Here is a 26,943-nt window from a genome sequence, read left to right on the forward strand (position 1 = left end):
CTGTGCTCTCCAATGGCAATATGAACACAGTGGTGCGTGTTTAAAATACCCTCCATCATCCGTTGTTCATCCTGCCATCCCGTCACCGTAAGCAACTCTTTGTTGTGTGGAGTCAAAGTGATAAGGACAGGTGACTCATTATTCCTCCTTGTCCGCAGGGAGATTCAGCGAAAGAAAGGCAGTTTTATGCCTTTGTTTCGGTGAGTTAGTGAAATAGTTTTATTGATTTTGTCTATAGTTTAGACCACGTATACGTTAGTGGACGTTTCCGTCCAACTGGCAGATCGTTGGAGAGCTTGCTATTCGCTAATGCTCTGAACTTCAGAGCTAGGAGTTCATCGAACATATTTGACGTAGATTATGTGCTATGAGGATTTTAAATAGCCCCAACTGTACATTTTGTACTCCAAATGTCATTGGTACCTTTTTTCACATGGTTTGGGAATGTCCAAATGTTTCCTCTTTTTGGATTATGGTTGCAGCTAAACTGTCATTACTTTTGGGAGCTGATATTACACCTTCTCCATCTGTATTTATTTTAAATGATGTGTCCCGGCTACACCTGAACTGCACACACAAGCGCATCTTCTTTGCTGGCTTAACAGCAGCAAAACAAAATGGTAGCTACGAGGTGGAAACCTCCTCATACCCTAACATTTCGCCAATGGGCTTTAACGTTTTTAGATATTGTTTATTTAGAACTGTCAACGGCGAGGTTACATGGAGCACGTGAGAGGAACATTGATATGTGGTCTAACGTCGCAGATAAGCTTAAAGGCTTGGTTTAAGTGTTGTACACAGTGTTGTGATCTTGCACAGGTATAGCCATGGTGTTTGGCCCTTGCATTTAGAGACATTGTTGGTCCTGGGAGGGGTGGGTGGGTTTATTATTATTATTATTTTTATTATTATTTTATTTAATCTTCTGTGTTGTTTTTAAGTTGTGTATGTGTTTGTATCTTGTTTTTGTTGAAAATGTATCCATTCAAACATAATTATATTGCTGATATGATAAATAAAACAATTGATAACAAAAAAAACTTCAGAGCTAGGAGATCCCGCTTTCTCTTATCTACAATGCTCATACTCACTGGCTGTGCCTGAGGTTGGGATTTGAGTATACAACTGAAAAACAAATGGGTCTTTCTGTAAAACACACCGCAGATATTTGTTTTCCTTGTTTTGGCTCTCTCAGGTAATGTTATACAGTACAAGCGTAGATTCATGGTGTGATGTAAAACATTTATCTACCCTCTCTTGGTGGATACTGGAATTCCTGTCAATTCATCAGTGAATTAAATTTTGGAGCGGGCTGCTCCGGCGTTTTTTTAATCAACAAACATTGGCAGATACACATTGCCCACTGTGATTGTAAACTTTTTTTGAATGATTGTGAGAATCTGTAACGAAAGTAAGCAGCATGTGGCTTGCGGTCCAAACTAACGGGGCACTGATCCGCCTCTCTTCATAACAAATAAGATGTTGTTGTAGCGTTTCCCTGGTGTGACCAAGACTGTGTGTTCGTGCGTTTGTGCGTTCATGTGCAGAATGACATAATCCGTGAAGTGAAACACATTATGTAGTTTGTTGCAAAGGATTTGTGACATCAATTGTGTGTGTATGTGGTTGACATGGTGTACATACCGTATGTTTGTGTGTTTCTGTTTGATGAGGAGGCAGGAGATGGGTGACTCAAGAGATGGATGGATGAGGTCTGGTGGGGTGTCAGTAGTGATGTGTAGGACCTTTGTGTCTAGTCCTACTCTGTGTCTTCCCTCCATTTTCTCTAACTTTGCTCTGTTTCTCTCTCTCTCCAAGACATGACAACCATTCCCTCTCATCCTCTCACCCTCCCTATGTAAAGCAACTTTGAGTATTTAGAAAAGCGCTATATAAATCTGAGTTCTCATTATTATTATTACATGTCCCTGCTGCCCCACCACCATCTCTCCCCCTTTTAATTACTGTGTACAGTATTTATGCACATGTTTATTTGCATATTTTATATATATAATGCTTCCTCTGTGCAATGACGGTGCAAAGAGAACAGACACCGGCGTCGTTAACAATCGTCTCGTTTTGTTGGCGAGTTTCTAATTGAATCACCTCTCTCCCTCTCTCCTTCTCAATTCTGTCCTCCTCTCCTCTTTTTTCTTTTGGCTCTTATTCCCTCTCTCCTCCCTGCAGCACAGACGTTGACCTTGGTGAACAGTGACACGTGAGCCGCTGTCAGCCTCATGATCCTCCATGGTGTCCCGTAGAGCCCAAATGTAGCCAGCCTGCGCCACGCATGCTCCATGGCTTCCTGCGTTTACAAAACTACTGTTAACAGAGAGGATGGCGTATATACAGTACAGACTGATCTACAAGCGCTCAGGCAGGCAGACATTATATCCAGACAAAGAGGCAGAGAAAAAAATATATCTTTAGGACCTAGTGCTAGAGCAGTGATTCTCAACCCTTTTTCGTTTCAAGGACCCCCAGTTTGATATGCTTTAGGCCACAGACCCCCATTTTTATCCTCTGAGACCCCAAACAACACTGTCAAATACTCAGTGTTAATCCAACCCTGAGAGTATACAAATGGAACCTAATGGACCCGTAATGATCCATTTGGTACCCTCGGGATTACAGACACAAAAGTGTCCATGTAGTTCCTAATCCTAGCTATCAATCATTTAGCCGGGGACTCCCGGGAATCCCCTCAAGGACCCCTATGGGTGCTGATCCACGTTGAGAACCACTGTGCTAGAGGTTTAGTAGCTGCTTCTATACACAACTACTATGTCCCATAGTTTCAACACGAATCATGATGCCAAAATGTACCACCCCACCACACACGAACACAGATACCACCATAAAGACTTATTATTATTATTGATTGCTTATTATGAATATTACATTGATTTATTATTATTATTATTAGAGTATTCTTCTGATCTATGGGGGGGATTAGTTGTTTTTGAGTTGCTAACACTGCTGGGGATGAGTGTACAGTTGTATATAAAGGAGCACTTGAGGATGGGCTAAGCACCAAACCAACACAACAAGCAGTGCTTCACTTTCACCCCAAGGTGGCAGCCCCGTCAACCGCACTTCAGTTTGAACTGTACAATTCTATTCTTTGAAGTTGTTCGTTTTATTTTGTCTAAAAAGAAACTTGACCAGAGGCTCCCCTGATATTATATTTTCACATCTTTTGCACCACAAAAAGATAAAATAAATCACAGATGGTTTTAAACAAGCAAGTTGTTCATTGTCAGATATACAGTACATATATAAATATACAATTATATATGAACATAAAGAAGAATTTGTACTTCCACACAGATGCCACTTCATGCTGCTGTTTTTTGGAAAAAAGAGTTGAGTATTTTAATGAGGTTGTTACTTATTTATATATTGTGAGGATGCTCTGAAACTCCTGACAACGCCAGGTTGACGATACATAAAGTATATGAATGTTATGGATTCTTAGTCTGCTTTTTCAATTGTCTTTCTTTCCCTTTGGTTTACATTACGTAAAAAGATATACCGTAGAGAGGCTATATGGAAAAGAGCGTTTTGTCTGAATCTGTCCAAGTCCTAGGTGGAGAAAAGTCAGAGAATAGCACATGTACAAAGCAATAAGTAGGATTTTGGAACTCCAGGACTTAAATGAAAAAAGAAAAATAATAATTATGTATAAAATGTAAAAAAAAATGAAATAAAAAAATATTGTGTAATTTATGTACACGATAAAATGAGCAGTGGATATTATAACTATAAGAGGTTATTATTAATATTATTAGAGTCAATATGCAAATGTTCATATCCCATCTGTTTTATATCATGTGAAATAAATGTTGATGTTCTTAAATTATGGTCTGCTTGTGAATGAATTCTTTCCTGATTCATGATTGCTTACACATGATATATTTATTTTAGTAAGTTGACTAAAGAAATACTACTACTCCTGAAGAGGTGTCACAGAGATGGGATGAGAGACACTGGAACGTTGTTCATATAGGCTAAAGATTCACGTCTGAACAAAAGCTGGGACACACTTTCTTCTTTTGTACAGGCAATGTTGTGCTTCTCATGAAAACATTACATTCTAGATAAGATTCAATAGCTTGGATGGTTCTCAAATATTTTCATGTCAAGGACTCCCAAATTGATATTGTGATAGGCCATACGACCCGAAGTGCCAAGACAATTTTGATGTTAGATTAGAGTTTAGCAAAGAATATTCTACAACTGTCTTTACTGTAGGTGGGGAGATAACAGCGGAGAGAGAATGAAACCTACGATCTGAATATAGTAGTCATTCTTACATTATCTCATTGGACTAACGTTTAGCCTGTGAAATAATAGTGAAATTAAACTGTAGTCTGTTCCTCATTTTGCTGGTGATTGTGCACTCTTCTGCCTTTATTGACAGGACAGTAAGCTGACAGGAAATAGGGAGAGAGAGATGGGGAGTGACACGCAGCAAAGGCTGCCGTGATCGGGACTCGAACCCACGACACACTATCAGGCTACACTGAGCCTAGGTTCAAACTTTTTAACCTAGGCTGATAATCCGGCTTGACAGCGTGTCGCATTGACAGAAAATAAAGCATACAAAAGGTATGAGGTGTGCAAAGTCAGTAAGATCCGAGATGTCAGCAATGGGTGGATGTGTGATCAATGTAGTGTGGGTCGGGGTGTTGTAAAGTCAAGTGTGTGAACTCAATCAATGGGAACTAGAGGAAACCAAATAAAAGGGTGCTGTCATCTGGAGAGGGAGAGGGTGGAATGGCTGGCACCAACTTTTTTTTATAGTGCAGCTATGGGAACCCCAGGTTGGCCCAGCCTACAGGATCTGTGGGAGAAACCCACACAGTGGAGTAGCTACACCATGTGCACAAAATAAAGGCCCTGCACAGGCCAGGCCAAAGGGGCTGTGACATGGGTAGCCTATATGCTTCTTTAGAACAGTGGTGGGGCCCAGGGACCCCCAGGGCTTCTAAAGCAAAAATAGCCAAACTACAAGCTTACAATGTGTCACACACACATTGCTTGTAGATCGGCTATTTTTGACAGAAAAAATCTTGAAAGAAATTTGAACATTTCGCTGGCTGGCACAACAAAAAATATATATCAATTTGGGGGTCCTTGACATGAAAATGTTTGGGAACCACTGCTTTAGAAAATACTATATAATATCATTAATTTAATTCTAATTAATTCTAATTAATAAAATAACATTTTTATTCATTCAATAAGTTCCGGGTTGCATCTTTAACAAAGCTCCGTGGGGTCTAGCAACAATGATCATCACAGAGTTATATATCAATGATCGGCTACTTTCGGTGCGCAACGAAGCGTCCCGAGCAGAACTCTGGTCCCGAGCGCTCGTAGACTCCAGATCCCATAGCACGAAGTGATGGCAGCGCTGCGATTGGTCAGAACACGCCTCCGGGCCATGGGACCTGGAGGAATGTACCATCTCATCATGTTTGTTGGAACACGTGGAGCCGAGGAGGCCACGATGCGGCCGCACGACGTCACGACGTGACTCCTCCCCCTCCACCCCCCGCTGCGTTGTTGCCAGGGTTGCCATGTCCGCTCGTTATAAGCGACTTTGGACTTGTTTTTCTTTGAAGTAGCTTGTAAATATTTTGAGTTGCGGTTTTTGGGGGCTTGTTTCTCAAGTGTAGTTTCTTGTTTGGGCTTCTTTCCTAATGCTGTTTAAACCAGTGGTTCATGAACATGTTCATGTCAAGGACCCCCAAATGAATATCCCATCTGAAAATATTTTGTGCCAGGGACCCCCATACAAGATTTGTGTTGTTAAAACGTTTAAAAAATGTTCCAAAATCATTTTTTTTTCACTCTATTTTTTTTATTTTAATAGTAGATCTACAAGCACACAACGCGTCACTGTGAGCTTGTAGGTCGGCTATTTTACAAATAGCCGAAGCGAAGCCTACACTCGCTTCTTTTGGGCTTGTTTTCATAGACCTGGTTGCTTATTTCTCTCGTAAAATCTGGCAACACTTGGTTGTTGCTGCTGCTGCTCGTAGCGGGCACCACTCACTCTCACACACACACACACACACACACACGGAGAGAAGGACCGTGAAGAGCTGCAACTTTTCCAGCAACACGCCACCACCCCCCCTCCTTCTTCTCCCTTCCAAAAAAAAAAGAGACAAAAAAAAAAGACCCCAAAAAAAAAAAAAGCTTTCTGGCCAAAAAAATGGCCGCAGTAACAATCGAAGGAGGACCCGGGGAGGAAGATTCCTCCTCCCGGCCGATGGTCGACGCCAACGGCCCGGTGGAGAAGGAGGAGGAAGCCGGCGAGGAGAAGGAAGAAGCGCCGCAGCAGCAGCAGCAGCAGGCCTCCCCGCCGCCACCACCACCGCCGGACTGCGAAGAAGAGGAACCACCGGGCGACGACGACACAACGACGGAGCACAAGGGAGAAATGGACGTGAGTGGCGGCGGCGAGGGCAACGGAGGACACGGTGCGACGCAGGAGGAGGAGGAAGAAGAAGGGGAGAAGAAGCCTTCTCCTCCCGCTGTCAAAGACATGGTTCCTCTGAAACCCGACATTAAGAAAGAGGAGGACGGCGGCGGCGGCGAACAACAACCACCGGGAGCAGTGACTAGTCCCGGTCCGGGTCCGGGTCCCCCCGGTCCCGGGCGAGGGGGTTGGCCGAGCGGGGGCACCGAGCCACCGGTAGAGGAGGAGGGAGGAGACGGTGGCTGCAGCCAAGAACAAAGAGCGGTGGAGGAGAGCGGGTCCTCCTCGCCTCCTCCTCCCGGAGGAGACTGCTGCACAAAGAGCACGGAAAAACCCCAGCATGGTGCTGGCGGAGGTGGTGTAGCTGGTGGTGGTGGTGGTGGTGGTGGTGGAGGAGGCACCAAGAGACGGGCCAGTGTGGAGATCTCCTCTTCGGACGGAGAACCGCTGAGCCGCATGGACTCCGAAGACAGGTTTGTTTGGTACTTGATGATACTTACAAATCCATTTAAATCTGTGAGAGTGTATAGGGCACACTCTCACAGATTTAAATACTTGATACTTAAAGCCATTTAAATCTGTGAGTGTGTACCCTATGTAACCAAATGGACCCGCAAGGGTACATTTGGTTACATAGGGTACTGTACGCTCTCACAGATTTAAATACTTGATCCTTAAATCCATTTAAATCTAAGAGTTTGTTTTGAGAGTTTGTGTACCCCTATGTAACCATAATGGACCCGTTACATAGGATACACTCTCACTGTTACACCCCCCCCAACGTTTAAAATCCATTTAAATCTGTGAGAGTGTACCCTATATGTAACCAAATGGACCCTTGCGGGTTCATTTGGGTACATAGGGTACACTCTTCTTCACTCTTCAGTTACACTCTCAAAGTATAAAACGGATAAACCGAACATTGTGTGTAGTCTGTGTACCATTATAAAGGTTGACCATCATGGACCAATGACCGTTATCTAGAATTAAGTTTTAGCACGCCGTAGGGCCGCCTATGTGGGTAATAATACAGCTTCACAATGTGCGATGCGTGTCGCTAGAACTTAACAACTAGACATGTAGACAATATATATTGGAATTTGTTGACTAACATTATTCGCTTTGCAAATTATTGTTTTTTATTGGCATGTCGGGCTGCAGCATGGTGTGCCCACGGTCGGCGAATGTTTATGAAGACGGTAAAATAGAAATGTTTATAGAGGTGTAATCCCGTGTGATTTCATACTTTGCCAGCGTTTAGATTGGAGAGAGATTTATTGCCACTATTACACACACACACAAACAGTGAGATGGAGAGATACGGGGTACACACACAAAGAGAGAGAAGTGTGCAGCGTCCATGAGCCCATGGCTGGGCACTTGTTGCCTGAGGCCTTTAAGGCCACAAGCAGACCAGTCCCACAAAGAAGAAAGCACCCCCCTAAAGTCTATACGAGGAGGCCTTGATTTATAATCTGGTGTGTGGGCAGTGTATTGGATGAGATTACATTACATCAGTTGGAGGCTATAAGGTCAGATGAGATGTCAGGCCATAAATACGTCTCAAGATCCCAGAGAAACATGTTGTTTTGTAATTGGCAGATAGTTGACTTTGATGGGGAGGACAGCTTCGGTCATCGATCAGGTTTATTTCGTTTATTTTTTTAATAATAATGAATTCATAATTTCATAATTTGAGTCACAACATAGTCTTACAGAACTTGTATTGCTCATCTGAGATTTTTGCATAGCAGATCAAGAGACTTGTATAGGACACACACAATAATCTAAAACATTAAGCTCACTAGCTGACACTTGGCTCTTATGGATGGTTCTCAACATGCTAACCTAGAATGTTTCATTTTCAAATCTTGGATAAAGGATCTTTTTTTCCTTCCCCGCCATCCACAACTGAGCTTAAAACACAAATTTACGTAGAAATAGCACAGTCCACATACGTATATCAGGTCAGGTTTCATATTTGGCAATTGTAATACTCTGCAAAAAGAATCAGTGATTTGTCTTTATGGAGCAGAGTCTAATCTACCATCTGCACAAATCGTCTTTGGCAGACACAACGGTGCTCAGTGTGTACACATCAACCAGGTCAAGATGGTAGGAAGTGACACGCTGTCTGCTGTGAAACTGGTACCTTAACGCCTACGTTGCTTGCTCATCAGTGCTCTATGATAGTCGAGAGTTTAAAAAACTCAACCAGGAACAAGGGCCCTCTAATGGTCTTATTGCCTCTGTTACTTGACAAGATTGTTGTATTTTAACCACTAAAATCCTCTATTCTTAGTCAAAGGCACCTAAGTTGCAATTGTATTTGGACCTCTTTTTCTGTCTACACCAAATATCGTTGCCAAAATAACCCCCCGAGAATATGGATTCTGTGGTTCAAGTGGTTAATATGATCCTTTCACTTTATCCGGGGTAAGAATCCCAGCTATTTAGTCAATGAGTGGCCACAGTGGTTAAGAACTTTCAAAAGTCACCATCCAACTAAATTAGATTATTTTAGAATAGGACCTATTTTTGTCACTTGAAGTAAACATTAAGGGCTAGATTATTGCCATTTAAAAAATATCTAACTATTTATGTTTAGCAGTGTGAGTCTGTCACTAGAATAAATGATGAGGTAGGCCTAACACTAATCTAGGAGAGGATAGTCCTGTGGACAATTCTACAGGTCAGCCAAGCTTTGAAATTAAAACTTGGATCAGGAAGATTTTAGATGACTTGCTGAGCTGGCATTGTGTGTTTATATATAGTGCATTATTTTCATGTTACTGTATCCATAGACTGCCCACAGTCACTACCGAATTGTGTAGTTATCAGTCATCAACCGACACCTGTGAGGTTTTTCCATGGAGCTGTCAGGTTGACGTGGTATCCTGGTTCTGATACCAATTGTCTTAGTGATTAGTAAGGATGTTAAAAATATATAGGCTAGGCCTAGTACAGTAATTGATTGGTCTGCATAGTATCATAGTAAATGAACATTAGTTCAGGAAACGACCAGGAGGAAGTATGCAACCTTTCCCATACATTTGTCAAAAAAGTTGGAGATGTCCACATTTGTGTAAGGGATGTACCTGTCAGAACATTAGTCTGCTATGGTTGTTCCCAACTACATTAGATTAAGTCAAATCTGAAAGAAAAACGGCCTCTTTCTGAAATCTGAAAAGCAGCCATAGATCAACAGCTACGTTAGGTTTGCAAATAAATCTATACAAAAGATTGTAGAAGTAGATTTTGTAGCCAGTCAGGCTGTCCTAATTTACAGTACATCTTTCAACCTAAGTGTCCATGCGGTGATCATCCCCACCACTACTAGATGAGTACTGGGGGACACTAGAGGGCATATTGTCCAGTCTCCTGGGGCCTGAGAACACCATGTACTCTTGCTGAGGGGACTGCGACGCATTGGAGAAAGTCTAAATGCATGGTCATAAAATGGCATCGAAAACTGGGGTGCGTTCAGAAGCTACACAAAAACGGTTGGCATGCTGAATTCAAAAGTCTTCTACATTGAGTTGAGTGCATAGGCCACTTCCAATAGATTAGTTGATTCAACCCCACGTAACGTTAAGGCCCTGTTGTGCACACCTCATGTTAAACCCTGTTTTATATTTAGTTGCACGTGGGTGTCGCACACCGAAAGTAACAGATCTACAAGCTCACAATGTGTGAGCTATACGTTCTGAGCTTGTAGACTCACGTCTTCAGTGTGCGACACTCCCGTCTAATGAAGTATAATTCAGCTTCAGGCTTAAGTTGTTTTGGTTATTCTACTCAACGTTATGCTGATTGTGTCATGGCTAGCTCCCTTTCATACTTCAGAATGAAAGCTGCACACCGTGACCAATTCTCAAAAAACTGCAGATTGTTTTAACTGTAGTACTGATCCAATCCATCACTTTGACAGTAATCAGAATTGTATTTGCGATCACTGTAACAAAAACTATTGAACTCTAATCTATTGTTCACTAGTTAGCCCTCAGCCCTGTTATTAACCTGTTTAAAAGGGAAGAATATCAAAGTCAGTTGATTAGTGACATGCGTCTGTGCCAGTGCCTTGCAGTATTGCTCATTTAAACACAGCATGATTCAACCCCACAACATCACTGATCAGCATGCAAATGTTGGAGATTTGTTTTGTTTTTCTTTGATGTTAGTCATCAAAGAAATGCTTTACTTTCAGATTTCAGATCATGCTTTTTGACTTTCCCATTCAGTTAATGCACTGGTAGTGCAGTCATACTGATATAGGCCTAGTCACTTAGTTGTTTGCATATTAAAACAGCCTTTCTTCTTGAATCTCTACATCTCTCAGGGGCATGGAAGTGAGTTCATTGTTAGAACAAGTTGGTTGTTTTTCCCCCCTTTCTCTTATTTCAATTCCCAGTATCGGCATCAGTAGCCGACATGGTTTTGATGCTTATCATGAAATATGGAGTTGGGCCGCAGCATTTACCCATGAATCTGTTTTGGGTAAGCAGCAGTATGGCCGGATGATGTCATTGTTACTTAGTTGAGCTGTGGGTACACACTTGCACACACTCACTGCTGGATTGGTGTAGGTGGTGCAAGGTGTGATTTAAGGGGAGCAGCAGTTATAAAAATAATCGATTTTCAATTTCTTTTAAATTGGCTAATGCGTAGATCAGCTATTTGTGCACAACACTGCTGTACAACAAAGTATAAAATGGGGATTGGCATCTTTCACTGTGACATTAACAGACAGATGTGAGGACAGTCTGGCTCAGGGTAGACTGGTGATAGAGAGGAGAGATAGAGAGGAGAGATGGGTAGAATATGGTGCATGACATAAGCAGTTCTTAATGTGCACATATATTGTTGGAATGTAGGTATTCAGTTAAAGCGATATATTTACTCACTCCCTGATAAAGGTATGGGGCCAAAACGCATCAAAGAGTTTTAATTGTCAATGGAAGTAAGCCAAACTAATAAAGGCGTTTTGAATTAAAAGGAAATAATGCTGTTATGCTGTTTTTAAGAGCCATTTGAAGCTAAAAAGGAATAAACTGGTCTCAAACCTTGGAGTGACCCAGAAGCCAGTCGAGCCTCGTTTTGGTGCGCACACCCACATAGACAACGACGGATTATTGAATGGAGCGATAATTATAGAAGCATGTCTGCTCTGTACAGTATATCTGGGACCAAGAGAAAGGTAGCGCTTTACCCCGATCATGCTCTCAACTCGACCGTTGTCCCAACTTCCATTACTGCCCCTCTGTCACACTCTGCTACTTGCTGAATGGAAGCATTTCTCCCCTGCTGTGAATTCCGTGGCCCCTCCCCCTACACCTCCTCCACCCTCATCTGTCCTGTTACTTTGTCAGAGAGCCTGCGTTATTCTTAGTTGCGCGTGTGTGTGTGTCACACAATGAAAGTAGCCAATCTACAAGCTCACAATGCGTCGGGCTGCGACGCATTATAAGCTTGTAGATCTGCTCTTTTGGTGTGCGACACTGGCGCACAACGAAGTATAAATCAGGCTTATGGGACAGAATCCTGTTGTGGAGGCAGCTGCAGTCACTCAATAGTAACTTTTGTTTCGCCTCTCTGGCACAGAACAGAGTAGCAGCTGGAGGCCTTTGTGTGTGTGTGTGTGTGTGTGTGTGTGTGTGTGCGTGTGTGTGTGCGTGCGTGCGTACGTACGCTCACTCTCTTGCACGCATACACGTTTGTGTAAGACTGGGTGTCTGCTGTACGTGAGAGTGTGTCTGTGTGGGTGAAAGTCTGTTTCCGAGGTATCGCTCTACATCGAGGCATGTTGTCAGTGTTTCTACCCGCGCCCCACAGAGAGTGCGTGTGTGAGAATGACCCGGCCATATGGTGACCTGCGTCAGCTCTGCTTAACCCATTGAGACCTGGAACTGTCTCATCTTTAGATTTGAGCTAAAAAGCATTATTTTACACTTTGGGCTATTCAAAAATAGCAGATATACAAGCTCGTAGCGCGGCACCGAGTGCCGCGCTACGAGCTTGTAGATCTGCTATTTTTGAAAAATCGTGAAAATGTGTACAAATCTTTGAATATATATATTTTTAAAGCTAACATTTTTAACTCAAATCTTTGCTTCTGGGGGTCCCTGGAACAAAATATTTTGATGGGGGTCCGCGGCTAAATACATATAATTTTGGGGGTCCTTGACATGAAAAAGTTTGAGCACCACTGATATAGAAACATACGTTTTTCAGAAAACAGTTGGGATTTAGGAGACGCGTAGAATCGGCTTCAGGTCTCAATGGGTTAACACACATTTGGTTGTCGTCAGTGCTACTTACGAACAGGGTGGGAAATTAGCGGCAGCCACAAGTCCCAGTGCTTGTGGGTTTGGTCTGTGGCTTGTCAGTTTGTCAATTTGGTTCGAATCCCCAAATTACCGTGACCACGAGTTCAAAAATAAAGACCAATCCTCTGGGAAACATAGAACAGCTGGTCTGGTAAAATGAGATGAAAGCATCGACAGGCTATGTGTTCTGCACATATCTTGGCTGCTGCTGTTGCTGAAGATGATATACGTTAGTCATGTCGTTGCTGTCAGGTATAAACGTTGTATGTCAATACCGTTGCCTCTCAGGAAATGGAAAAAAGAAACCTGTGCGCCAGAGCCAGTGTATCCAAATGAGTTATTTGATCTCAAGCTGTTGTTAATACCTTTACATTGGATCGATATTTATAAAACCGACAGACACACTTAACCACTTTCAAAATGTTTCAAAACTAGTAGGGCATTATTTACGTTTTAAAAAAACATAAAAAGTTGGAATATCGAGATACAAGGTTTCTGCCTGACGGCAACAATGATGCTTTTGTCTTTTGTTTCTCTTAACCCATTAAGACCTGGAACTGTGTCATTTTTAGATTTGAGCTAAAAAGCATTATGTTACACTTTGGGCTATTCAAAAATAGCAGATATACAAGCTCATAGCGCGGCACCGAGTGCCGCGCTACGAGCTTGTAGATCTGCTATTTTTGAAAAATCGTGAAAATGTGTGCACATCTTTGAATATATATATTTTTAAAGCGAACATTTTTAACTCAAATCTTTGCTTCTGGGGGGTCCCTGGAACAAGATATTTTGATGGGGGTCCGCGGCCAAATACATATAATTTTGGGGGTCCTTGACATGAAAAAGATTGAGCACCACTGATATAGAAACATATGTTTTTCAGAATACTGTTGAGATTTAGGAGACATGTAGAATCGGCTTCAGGTCTCAATGGGTTAACACACACACAGTCTTACTATTTTCACTCTCTCTCTTCCATATTCTGGTGCCATGGATTGACCACCAGCATCAGCAGCACACTGATGGACATGGAGAGCACGGCGTCCAGCGGGCGCTCCACGCCGGCCATGATGACGCCGGCCATGATGAACGGAGGCGGCAGCGGGGGCTTGGTCAGCGGTCCAGGGTCCACGACGGGCTCGGTGACGGGGGGCTCGAAGGCCCTGGTGGGCTACACCTGCTGCTGGGACAACTGCCTGCTCCTGTTCCCCAGCAGCCCCGACCTGGCCGAACACATCAGGTCCATGCATGTGGACGGACAGAGAGGAGGGGTATGTTTGTCTCTTCCCTAATAGTTATTTTTATTTTGTATATTATGACAAGACACCGGTCAATACAGTACAATGCAGTAGACTTGGAAATGTGTCCGATACTCCTTATTTGGACGTATCGGAATCGGCGAGTACACCAGTCTATCACCGATCCGAGGGGTTGACACTAGCGGTTGCCCGACTGCCCATGGCAGGTAAATAAAACAAAAGTTGCCCACGTTTGAGTGGGCACGCAACTGTCTTTAGTTCGCTATAAACACAACACGAGATATATCTGTCTAAACACCTGAACGTGGCTAGAGTGCTCCATCTCCTCTCTCGCTCTCGCCCTCTCTCTCTCTCACACACACACACACACACACACACAAGCCACACGCACACTCTCAACGTGCAGTGGCTTTTTGTTGCTACGGTGTACAGCTACAGTTACCTCCACAACATATTCTAGGATCCTATCAGTTCAGGCCGCCAGAGGATATCGTCTCCTCTGTAGACAGTTTTAAAGCACAGCTCAAGACTCATTTCTTCACTCTTGCTTTTAGTTTATTCTGTTTCTTCTGAATCTCTGTGTTATTTCTGTCTTCATTGTTTTGCCTGACCCACTGCCTTTTATTTTTAGCCGTTATTTCTTGCCACTGTATTTTGCCATTGCTCTATTGTTTTACTTGTTTTGCTTGACCCACTGCCTTTTATTTGTAGCCATTATTTCTTGCCATTGTTTCTTGCCATTGCTCTATTGTTGCCATTGCTCTAATGTTTTTGTTTTTGCTCTGTGTTGTGTTTTTATTTTTTGTCTTTCTTTCTCTGTAAAGCACTTTCAGCTGCATTTATGTCATGAAAGGTGCTCTATAAATAAAGTTTAGTATTATCGTCGGTGTCCAGGACCAACCAGCTAACTCCATTTTCAGCTTCTTTTTTTTCCATAAATCAACGTTATTGAACTCCCTTTACGTCTGTGTAAAAAAACAACAACATCTGAACCAATGAAAAGTATTAAAAAGCGCCTCTGACAAAACCTCCCAACTCCATTGGATCCTCAAACTGTCCGTCAACACCACGCAACTCCCCCCCCCTCTCCTCTACTGCTGCCTTTGCACAGCACAGAGCAGAGCGCGCTGTGCAGTGAGAGGAGAAGCAGCACGTAAACAAACTAAGCGGCAGGGTTTTTCTCCTATGCAGTGTACCTGTTTATCAAACTTAGCACTGACGCTAATTTTATGAAAACAAGTAATTCTATTTCTAAAATCTATGAAGTGTTTAATGAGGAGAGCACAAGAAGAAAGGAGTTCATAGCATTTCTGTCGCGCTAGTTCTACTCAAACTCCAACTCTGTGAACCCCTCTTTGCAGAAGTTATTGTAATATTTAAAGTCCTGTTTATTATTGTAGGCCTATATAATAAGTGTCATGAAGCATCAGGGCATTAATTCACACGTTGTGATGCGTTGTGAGCTTGGAGATCCATTGTTAGCTTTTGGGAATTTAGACCCATTTGAAACCTCTCCCTCAGCAGCTGAGTTATTGTCAGCTGTTCGGACTCCTAACTCCACTTCAGCTGGATTTCTGTTTGTACGAAACTCCTAACTCCACTGGATTTGGGTAAAGTGGTGATAATATAATGACACATGCAAGTATCTGACAATATATAAAGTCACTATACCAACTTTAATGAGGCAGTATTGCTTTGTTTTAAAAATGTGAGGTTTTCTTCATTTCCTGAAAAACCTATATTTTGTTTTTTTCATTTCCTGAACAATGAGCGTTTTGGAGTTAGCTGGTTGCAGCTGGACAGCAGAGATATAGAGTTAGTTCATGTTGTGTCGTAGATGTCCAACTTTCATTTCATCATGTAGTGCAAATAATCAAGAGAGAAATTACTAGATATGTCCGACTTCCACTGAGACAATGTTCGGGGGAAGATCTGTTAGTCTCTGTCTAAAGGCCCACAAGCACCCTCATCATATTGCTCATAACTTGCTTCCAATGCAAATCACTTTGATTTTGTTGTCTAATTTAGCAAAATGCTCACATGCCGATGAACCGAAACACCTCCTCCTGGGGCATGATAAATTTGATTGAATTCTTAAAAAACAACCTATCCCGTTACAGAGTTTCAAAGCCAAATCAAGATCAAGATATATCACATCCACTTGACTTCTTTATCCAAAGGCTTTTGAGCAGCACTATATCTGTGTTGTGTCTTGCCTTCAAAGTCAAACATCGTAGACTGCGCCCCAGTTGCTTAAACCCCAGCATCCATATCCGAGGGGGAGGGGGGTATATAAGCCACAAATAGCTGATCTTCTATAGATCTAGATCGGGCTATTTTTTGCGAAGACATTTGGTGTAGACGAGAACAATGAAAAGTACAGAGCCGACTCAGGTTCAGTTTACCAGTCTAGAGGGTTATCAGATTTGACTGATATTCCTTTCCCATTTTCCCTGGCAGATTGAATAACGATAATGTATTTTATTTGTATTGCACTTTTTATTCACAGGGAATCTCAGAGTGCAAAAGGAATAGGTTTACAGTCGTTGTGACATTCCCCCCCCCACTTGCTAAATTGTATGTGTGTGTGCCTCTATCTTCCAGGTGTTTGTGTGTCTGTGGAAGGGCTGTAAAGTGTACAACACACCGTCCACCAGTCAGAGCTGGCTCCAGAGACACATGTTGTCTCACAGCGGAGACAAACCCTTCAAGGTGAGAGCCCCTCCACTTCCATCACACATCGTTGGTGTCAGGTGGAAACCAAAACCATTGCTTTTCAGGGAATGGAAAAATGGAGCCAGTTATTATAGTTATTTAGACTTGACCATTTTCACTTTAAAACCCTTTCAAAAACTGCAGATCTACATGCTCACAACACCCTGTGAGCTTGTAGATCGGATATTTTCGTTCATTTTGTGACACTCTTGTACGAAGAAGTTGGCTTTAAAGGTAGGGTAAGTGATATTTTTTGGTTAAAACAAAAAGTTTTTTAGTAATCATTGCTATATCAGGCTTATGGGACAGAATCCTGTTGTTTTCATTAACTAATCACTTTTAACGTGTTGTTAATTCAGTAAGTTGCTCTGATGAAGACCAAGAATGCCTAGATTGTAAATGTACTTTTCTGAGTGTTTGAGCCAAAATAAAAAGTGAGAACGCAACGGCACTTTGACGTTTTCACTAGAGAGTGTTGTCGTGTTAGAGTGTTAAACGTGGCCTAAGACTGAGGTTATGTGTTGCGCTTTGTGTGCCAGTAAGGAGGCGAGCAGCCGTGGCAGGCGCCTGAGTGACGGACGACTGGTCAATACCGGAGAATAGGGAGTTGCAATAATCCAGTCTAGAAGATGTTAAAGTATGGATTGCCATCTCCATCTCATCTGTTTAGGTGGAAGATAGGGTTTAACCTTGGCTAACAGTCGTAGTTGAAAGAAACTACTTTTAACAACGGAGCTTATGTGTTTGTTGAAGGTGAAGGTACTGTCAAAGATGACACCAAGAGACATGGATTCTCCTGTTACTGAACAAACACTGAATAGCAATGAGTACTATCAGAATATAGAGCTATTTAACATTTATTTTAACCAAAGAAAATCACTTACCTTTACTTTACGGGGGAAAAAAACATAAAAAGTTGAAACATACATACAAAGTTTCTGCCTGATGGCAACAATATATAGTTGGCATGTAATGAATAAATCACTCGTTACCTCTCATCTGTGTATAAATGACCTGTTACCTCTCATCTGTGTATAAATGACCTGTTACCTCTCATCTGTGTATAAATTACCTGTTACCTCTCATCTGTGTATAAATGACCTGTTACCTCTCATCTGTGTATAAATGACCTGTTACCTCTCATCTGTGTATAAATGACCTGTTACCTCTCATCTGTGTATAAATGACCTGTTACCTCTCATCTGTGTATAAATGACCTGTTACCTCTCATCTGTGTATAAATGACCTGTTACCTCTCATCTGTATATAAATCACTGTTTACCTCTCTTGTCCTCCTACAGTGTGTGGTGGGGGGGTGCAATGCCACCTTTGCCTCCCAGGGGGGGCTGGCGCGCCACGTGCCCACCCACTTCAGCTCCCAGAGCTCGTCCAAGATGGCTAGCCAGGGCAAGGTGAAGGAGGAGTCTCCGTCCAAGGCGGGCCTCAACAAGAGGAGAAAACTCAAGAATAAACGTCGGCGCTCCCTACGTATGTATCATCACTTTCACCTAGGCCTGTCACAAATCGCCTAATAATCGCAATTACTAGAGATAATCTTGACATCTCGTCAGAATTGTTTCCATTCATATGTACAAATTAATCTGATTTACAAGCTCACAACGTAGTGAGCGTGTAGATCTGCTATGTCTGCTATTCTTGGAAGATCTGAAATCAGTCTGGTTGTGGTGGCCAGACGGTGACGTCACAAAGTTCACCGTCAAATCCTCAGTGTTGGTTTAATTATCTCAGAAGAGTGTACAAATGTAACCATGTTACATTTGTACACTCTTCTGAGTTTCATTAACTAATCACTTTTAACGTGTTGTTGAGTAAGTTGCTCTGATGAAGACCAAGAATGCCTAGATTGTAAATGTAATTTTCTGACTTTTCTGTCTATTTAAAGGGAAATCAAGTTTACTCTAATGCAATTTAGAAGAACTCCCTGAAACACCGCCTTTGTTTACTAGTTTTGAATTTAAAAAGAGTGACTGAGATTTTGAGACGGTAGGAGCAGTTATTGATTTGAATTGCCAAATGCCAATGCGATGAAACCAATTGTAGATAACTCGAAAACTGTGCTATTGTTAAACTTGCATGGTGTGATAGATGACGACGGATCTGATTCTGTGACATTATGGAAATTACTGTATACCCAAAAGTTAAATACAACATCAGCTCGGAAAAGTCAGATAGGCTCCATGGATTTGACAAGCAATTGTTGGACATCTGAGTACACACGATTTCCAACAACTGGACATTGACTGGACGTCTTTTCCCCTGAACGCATAACCGTTTTTCACATTGTTTTTAAGAAATGTTGATTTGGCACACACTTGCCTTGACATGCCTGTAAGCCAGCATACATGAATGTACTACTAGCTCAGACCATACCCCCTCACTGTTTCTAGATTAGCACTGTCATTTTGCCCACCTTGACCTTGCCTCTTTGGTTTGTGTGTTTTTTCCAGCCCGACCCCACGATTTCTTCGACGCCCAGACTATGGACGCCATCCGTCACCGAGCCATTTGTCTCAACCTGGCTACGCAGATCGAAGGCCTAGGCAACGGACACAGTGTCGTCTTCCACAGTACAGTACGTTCACACACATGCAAACACAAGTATACAACTCTTAAGCCACAGCCTGTACATATACACACAGTATCCCACGTATTCCTGAGGTTGTGACTGTGCTGCAGACTTGGTGTAACAATATTAAAAAAACACTATACTATGTGATAGTAGCACCATAACAAGTACATAAGATGATATTAATCATATTTAACAAATAACGATATATATACAAAAAAATAAAAAATATTGAAAACTGTAGGATTCAACTTTTGATTTCCTATTTCCCTGCCATAACATCAGCTGCGACTGTTCTGAGTAGCTTGTGAAGTGTGAAAGGACCACATTGGAAACTAGAAAAGTAGCTTTCCACCAAGCCAGGTTGCCTACCCAGGCAGGTTGCCTACCCTGCAAAATTTGGTAGTCAGTCATAGCCTTTTGGAATGGAATATGAAGTGGGTGTGTGTTGCTCATAGATTCAATTATGGCCAATCAAATGATCTCCTTTCATTAGTGAGCTCGGCACAACGGGCGTACTGACTGCTGGCCACAGTGTCATGGAAGAAAAGCCTCAGAACCTCAATTCCTGTAGAGACTCTTCTCCCTCCTGGCTTCCAATCTGTAGAGTAAACTCCCCACTGCAGTCAGAACTGCAGACCCGCCCCTAATTTCCCACCGTGGTCTGAAGCCTCACCTCTTCAGACTCCACCTCAGCCCCTAGCAACCCCTTTCGATAGATGTACTATGCAGATGTACAGTATCTTGGTCACTTGTTCTCATGGTTTTGTTACTTAGGTTTGTTTTTGTGTTGACCACAAATGTTAAGAATGTTATTTAGATTATGAGTATGTTGTATGGACAGATGGACAGATGCTGAGTTCATTGTTTACCTGGTATCGTACTTTCTTTGAGGCACAAATGATTTCTCTCAGCACTCTACCTATGTGTCTACCGGTATTTACATTTTTGTTCGTTGAATAGAGTTCATGCTTACTCAGCTGATTATGATCTTGCACTTGTAATTTCCATTGAAAGTATTTTTTTTCATGAGCGCCCCATCGATTTTGTAGTATTCCTTGAGAAGAGAGAGGATAGAGGTACAGTGAGAGCAACGGGAAGATATTTAAAACAGATTGAATGGAACAAATAAACAGGGGTGCACATAACTTTTTAGGTCTGGTACGCAGAAGAGCACCTGGACATGTGACTTGGTGCGCATGGCGCCCGTCCCGTTTTGTCAACGGGGGGGGGGGTTCAGCCCGGACAGTTTTGTCAACGGGGGGGGGGGGGGGGGGGAGAAAGAAAGGACGCTCTGCTTCTAAATTCCGCCGATTTTCGCCGTTTTTTTTTTCTCACGCTGTTAGATGAAGCCCCCAAGGCTGGTGCCCTGTGCTGCTGCGCTGATTTTATCCGCCAGATTGGGACGTTCACGGCATATTTTGCACCATTACGGTGCGTTCATCATCGGTGACGAGTGCCTCTAACAGCCGCTGCTGGCTGCGTGCACGCAGCGAGGCAATGCGAGGCGATGCGAGTCATATTTGATATCTCTACCCCTGTGCCTAATGGCTGTACATGGGGCCGACGGGTGCTTTAGAGTGATTGTGTGAGTGTGGCTTCAGGAAGTAAATTCCTAGCCTCGATCTCCAGGCTTTTATTTTTTAGTTTTGCTAAAAAATAAAAGCTTGGAAATTCCTGTCCCAGCTGTTGGTGCGCAAAAGCGCCTCGTGTCGCCTGATGTGGTGCGCATTTTTTATTTTGGGTGCGCACCTGCGCACCAGTTATGTGCACCCCTGCAAATAAAGGTATACTGTATATGTAGGATGTTAGCATCATATGCAGGCGTGTACATGTTATCTAAACAGCATCATATGCAGGTGAAGAATGTTTCCTTAAGGTGCTGTTTCAAGTCCAATTTGTGCAGTGTGGGCGGTAAAAAAAAAAGAGCATGTCCTCCTTGGTGCTGATTCATCAACAACTAATTTACAGCACCTCAAACAGACTGCCAAGAGCAGATAATGGAAAATGATCTCGAGAGGAAATAACAGATGCGGTGGATACAACACTGGTCTTATGAGAAGCGCTTCACAGTGGTGTGAGAAACACTTCAATTATGTGAAGCGATGAGAGAATCCTTTTGCTGGAGGATTTTGGCTGCTTTGTAGAGGATGGAGACATCAATAGATGTGTTGTTTTTCCCTGGTCATCGTCAAAAAGGCACCAGCCGCCAGATTCAATCATACTAATTTGATGTCTGGAATTGGGCTTCTAATACTCTCGCGAAGGCATGTGGTGTTAGTTGCATTTGATGTCTGGAAAGCCCAGATCAGCCATGTGCCTGTCATAGATGGCTGTCAAGTAATGTCATTGTCAGTGATTCTCCTGAGCAAAGATACATGAATCCACTTAACTCATTCATTGACCTCTGATGGCCTTTTAGTTTAATCATGTCACATCCAACAGTTTCTGCATGTTGATTCCAGGGACGTGGCACATTAGCATATTCATGAGCGGTTCTTCCTGCACGCTTGGCATAATGGCATAATTATTAATAGATCCTGGAATTGTTAATGAGGGCACAGACAGAAGACAAGTTCAAGATACTATAAATCTCCTTTATAGATGTTTTTTTGGATGACAAAAAACACTTGACTGGGACATTCTTGATCAAACATTTATATTTCTGACCAAGTTTGGATGTGTGTTAAATTAACTGTTACACCCTTACAAGATAGAGCTCTATTTTTCCAACTTCATGGTCATTCACTTTGACACCAGCAGGGGAGTCAGCCAGCCATTCTTTATTTTTATTTTTGTGGCCAGAGGTTCATAAACGGGCACCACTTTCAGGCAGAAACCAAAACATTACAACTCTTAATTAAGTATAAAGCGTGGAGCCAGAATTGTTCATCTCGTGTCTATAAATAAATGTGCCTCGCTGATCTTTCCATCTAGGTAATAGCCAGGAGGAAAGAAGACTCTGGAAAAGTGAAGGTCCTCTTACACTGGACACCTGAAGACATGTAAGCCAAGGCTCCAACTAATGATTATTCTCTTAGTAATTATTCTATATTATTCTATATTATTTTTTTCATATGTCATAGAATCGACTAAATCGAGTAGTCTGATTAACGACTTAAGCCTTATTAACCCTTTAAGACCTGGAACGCATCTGTGTCATTTTTTTATTTGAACTAAAAAGCATTATTTTACACTTTGGCTATTAAAAAATAGCAAATATACAAGCTCATAGCGCAAGCTTGTAGATCTGCTATTTAAAAAAAATGAACATTTGAAAAAGTGAACATTTTTGCAAATCTTTGAATATATATATATAATATATACAGTATATATATATATATATTTTATTTTTATTTTTTATTATCTATTTTTTTTTTTTTTTTTTTTTACAGCAAACATTTGTAAGTCTGGGGGGTCCCTGGGATTTTTTTTTTTTAGATGAGGGGCATATCAAATACATATCATTTTGGGGTCCTTGACATGAAAAAGTTTGAGAACCACTGAAATAGCAACGTACGTTTAAAAAAGAAAACTGATTTAGAAGACATTTTGTAGAATCGGCCTCAGGCCTTAATGGGAAAACAGTTTATGTTGAGTGAAAATCCGATCTACGTGCTCTGCTATTTTCTATATTTTTGAGCATTCAAAAAATGAATTTTAAACTATCCCCAAATTGATGATTTTATTCAAATGTGTATATTTCTTTAATACTGTATATATTCCTCTGTCTCAGTATGCCAGACGTGTGGGTGAATGAAAGCGACAGGCCACAGCAGAAGACCAAAGTGGTGCATTTATCCAAGCTGCCCACAGACACGGCTGTACTGCTAGACCCCAACATCTACAGGTGTGTGATAGAGTGTGATTTTACTGACTTTACTGATCATAACCGAGGAAAAAAACGTATTTTGTACCTTCTGTAAATCATTATTTCTGTGTAGTTAGCGGTCAACCTAGCCGTGTTAGCTCAGGAATATCCCCCTAAACAAAAACGACAGCATGTCTATTGTAAAATAAGCTACTCAAGACAACTCAGAATACCTGCTTAAGCAGCCCCCCCCCCCCCCCCCCCCCCTGTCAGATGTACTGTAAACCAGTGGTTCTCAAACCTTTTCATGTCAAGGACCCCCAAAAGGATATGTATTTGGCCGCGGACCCCCATCTAAAAATATTTCGTTCCAGGGACCCCCAGAAGCAAAGATCTGAGTTACAAATGTTCGCTTTAAAATATATATATATATGAAGATGCACAAGTTTTCACGATTTTTCAAAAATAGCAGATCTACAAGCTCATAGCGCAGCACTCGGTGCTGCGCTATGAGCTTGTATATCTGATTTTTTTTAATAGCCAAACTATAAACTAATATGGTTAAAGTGTTTAAAATGATTGTGACACTATAGTAACACATTTTGCTGGGGACCCCACTTTGAGAACAAATGGGCACATGCTTGAGTTACATGTTAGCCACTTAAGCCCTTTATACTTCTCGTACACCGAATAGTGACAATATCCAGTTGACAAACTCACAGCTGAGTTGTAGATCTGCTATTTTTCCTGTTTTTGAAACTTTTTGAAAAATGTTTTGGCCTCAATCTCATATCACATTGAGAACATACAGTGAGAACATACAGTGAGAACATACACTGGATAAAATGAAGTTATTATTGTGTGCAAAATGCCTACTGGACTACTTCCAAACAGACATGGCCAAATGCCCCTCCTGTGATCTTTTGCACCCACCCAAGGGGGGGGGGGGCTGACCCCAGGTTGAGAACCACTGGCATAGGACATTGAAACATCAGAAAGTACATTGGCAGACATGGTGTTTTTTTCCCACTGATATCTGACTCTTACTTTATTTCCAGGATGTTCTTCTAATGAGGTCCCGAGAACGTACCAATGTCACATCCTGCTATCTCGACCAATGAGGCGAGGCCCCTCCCACCTTTGTCCTCGTTGTAAATGCTTCCTACCGCTCTTCCACCATGACCGTCAGATGCCCCACCCCCCCCCCCCATCCCACCAAGAACGACGCGTGTCTCTTCGTGAATCATTTTCCCTGGATCTGTGAAAAAATCTCCCGAAATCTCTTACTGGCAAGTTTTGGAGGGGGAAGTGTTGCTTCTATGTTTTAGGTCAGTGGTTCTCAAAGTGGGGTCCGGGGACCCCCAAGGTTCCTTGAGAGGGTTTCAGGGGGGTCCCCAGTTAAATGTTAAATGATGGATAGTTAGGAACCAAATGGACTCTTACAGGTCTGTAACTCTGAGAGTGTACAAATGGACCCTCAATGAGTTATGGGGGTCCTTGAAAATAAGAAGTTTGAGAACCACTGTTTTAGGTAACGCTACTAGACTTAAGAGCTAACTGAAGCAAGGTGTAACTGACGATATTGTAGAGACCTAGACATTTGTAGAAAAACCTGTCTTTGTAAATACTTTTGAAGATTTGTAATATATTTTTGTACTTTGAAATTTTACTGTAATGTAGATAGTCCTCTTTTTCTGCCAAACTTTTTTTTTTTTTAATTAATAGATGTTCTAAAAAATGGTAACAACATTGCGTGTGCGTATAGTTGACTGGTTTGACGTCTTTTTTTTAAATAATTCTCGCTGCTTTTCTTTGTATTTCTTTAAGCAACAGATCATATTCTGGCACCAAAACTGGATCTCTTGTTTTTTTTAAATCAAAGCACTGTTCAGAATTCCAGGTCACGTATGAACCCTGTGCAAGACTCAGACGAACTGTTCCAACCCAGTGGGTGAAGCTTGCTTGCAAGTTGGCCACCATTCCACAACAACAGCGAAAATAACATGATTTATTTTTCTTTCTTAACTCATTGACTGCCAGAGTTAAAACATCGTCCATAGCTGCCCTTGCCAGCGTTTTCACTAACCTTTGAAAAAACGTACAGTATTTTTCTTCACAGCGATCCACCCGCCGATCGCTTTAAAAGACATAGGGAGGTCTCGTAGAATCGGAGAAAAAAAAAATTGTGCCGCCGCAATAATCCCTTCCATAGTTATTGGCAGTTGAATGTAGCTTGTTTTCGCCAAAAAGCAACAGAAAGCAGAGAAAATACGATTTTTTATAAATGCTATAATACTAAACGAAACCAGCTCCATTTTGTTGTGATCACGTGAGCTTTGGCTGTGCTGCTCATCATCATCATGATTCACAGGCTGCGGAATCGCGCCCTCTAGCGTAAACCATTGAAAACACCACACACTCGTCAATTCATGCCGCGTGAGCCTTGGGCGAATTGACGAGTGCACTCGTCAATGGCAGTCAATGAGTTGATAAACATGCGACTGACAATTAGCTAATACTTTTCCACCCCCCCCTCCCCCATCGGAAGTTGGTTAGTTCATTAGTGCCTGTAATAATCGTTCACTGTATCCCAATGTGACCACGGTGCTCTCGTAAAAAGGAACAAGATCACGGAGACCTAATCTGTAAATATCGCACAGGGTGTGGTGCATTATGGGATGGGCCAGGAAGGAACTACTGGATATGACATCGGTGGAAGCCGCAGGCTGAAGGCCAATGCAGGCTCCTTACAACGTCGGAAAGTCTTCCGGTTCGGACAGGCTTTCCGAACTAAAGTTCAGAGAGTCGGGACATCTGGAGGCGCACGAGTTCCGAGAGAAGGTTCTGAGATCGCCCATCAAAAGTTCTGAATGACGTCAATTTGTAGTTCTATCACCTACCTTTCTGAAGAAACGTTTGGACGTCGAAAGGAGTATGTACCGGGTTTGACTCTGAGGGGCCTACATGCTTTGTGAACATGGTTCATTGTACATACAGTATATGTGATAGGAAGGTAGCTTTTCTGTGCATGAGAATAATATGCTCACATCCATAACTCTCTGTTGAGCTCTGCATCTGCTTAGGGGCTGAAATTCATCTCTTGGCTCTGCTCTGTCTACAGCCTGATGTGCCCTGTTGTTAGATTGAAAATAATTTATTTTAGACGCGCGGCAGAGTATATAAATTAGGCTTGAATGTTGTAGTGGATGTCACCTTCACTCATACTGCTTTTAATAACTTTGATCAGGGTGACTGACCATATTCACACATTTTCTCTTACAACATACTCCAGTGTGACATAAGAGCAAAATGTTGCTGTGTGTATATGCTCAATGAAGTCGTGTGCTCTTGGTGTGCGTTTCTGTTATCTACAGTGTGCTAACAATAGGCAAATAAGGAACAGTATTACTATTTCACTCCGCTGTTTGCCGTCTGTCTGGGTAGCCTTTTGCATGTTAGAGCACAGAGAGTAGAGACTAGGGGGTAATAATGTCACTCCAACTTTGAATTCTGTCAAAACAGGAAGTAAATTCTTTGGGTATACATACGTACAATTGAGAGTAACCATTCTCAGTACAGCAGGACAAAGTCAATTGATCAATCCCATCCCAGATGCTATCCTGATGTGTGTGTGTGTGTGTGTGTGTGTGTGTGTGTGTGTGCGCGTGCGTGAGTGTGTGTAAAAATATGTGAGGTAATTATGCTCTGGCTTTTTGAATAAAACTGAAAACGAAATGTAACTTATTTTGTTT

The 26,943-nt window shown here is 42.1% G+C and overlaps 2 protein-coding genes across 3 annotated transcripts in view; both read left to right on the forward strand.

Moving 5' to 3' along the window:
* Positions 1 to 3,853, forward strand: part of plekha5 (pleckstrin homology domain containing, family A member 5) — a 271,083-nt gene extending 267,230 nt beyond the window's left edge. For both annotated transcript variants that reach the window (XM_084050252.1, XM_084050253.1), the window contains exon 34: positions 2,188 to 3,853. In XM_084050252.1, the coding sequence (XP_083906378.1) occupies positions 2,188 to 2,222 (35 nt within the window). In that variant the 3' untranslated portion in view covers positions 2,223 to 3,853. The remainder of the gene's footprint in view (positions 1 to 2,187) is intronic.
* A 2,220-nt stretch (positions 3,854 to 6,073) lies between these two features.
* aebp2 (AE binding protein 2) lies at positions 6,074 to 26,868 on the forward strand. Its single transcript, XM_084050192.1, has 8 exons — positions 6,074 to 6,966; positions 13,826 to 14,090; positions 16,683 to 16,790; positions 18,095 to 18,281; positions 19,262 to 19,386; positions 22,318 to 22,385; positions 23,117 to 23,230; positions 24,250 to 26,868. The coding sequence occupies exons 1-8, from the start codon at positions 6,227 to 6,229 to the stop codon at positions 24,260 to 24,262; spliced, it is 1,620 nt and encodes a 539-aa protein (XP_083906318.1). The 5' UTR covers positions 6,074 to 6,226; the 3' UTR covers positions 24,263 to 26,868.
* Positions 26,869 to 26,943: the final 75 nt, after the last annotated feature.

Source organism: Gymnoscopelus microlampas, assembly GCF_963454915.1.
Source record: "Gymnoscopelus microlampas genome assembly, chromosome: 23".
Taxonomy (NCBI): domain Eukaryota; kingdom Metazoa; phylum Chordata; class Actinopteri; order Myctophiformes; family Myctophidae; genus Gymnoscopelus; species Gymnoscopelus microlampas.

Bases quoted from the DNA above. Each gene is read 5' to 3' on its own strand.
- aebp2 (XM_084050192.1), top strand. From the start codon at position 6,227: ATGGCCGCAGTAACAATCGAAGGAGGACCCGGGGAGGAAGATTCCTCC. The intron at 6,967-13,825 runs GTTTGTTTGGTA...ATTGACCACCAG, and splicing joins CGCATGGACTCCGAAGACAG to CATCAGCAGCACACTGATGG. The intron at 14,091-16,682 runs GTATGTTTGTCT...TCTATCTTCCAG, and splicing joins TGGACGGACAGAGAGGAGGG to GTGTTTGTGTGTCTGTGGAA.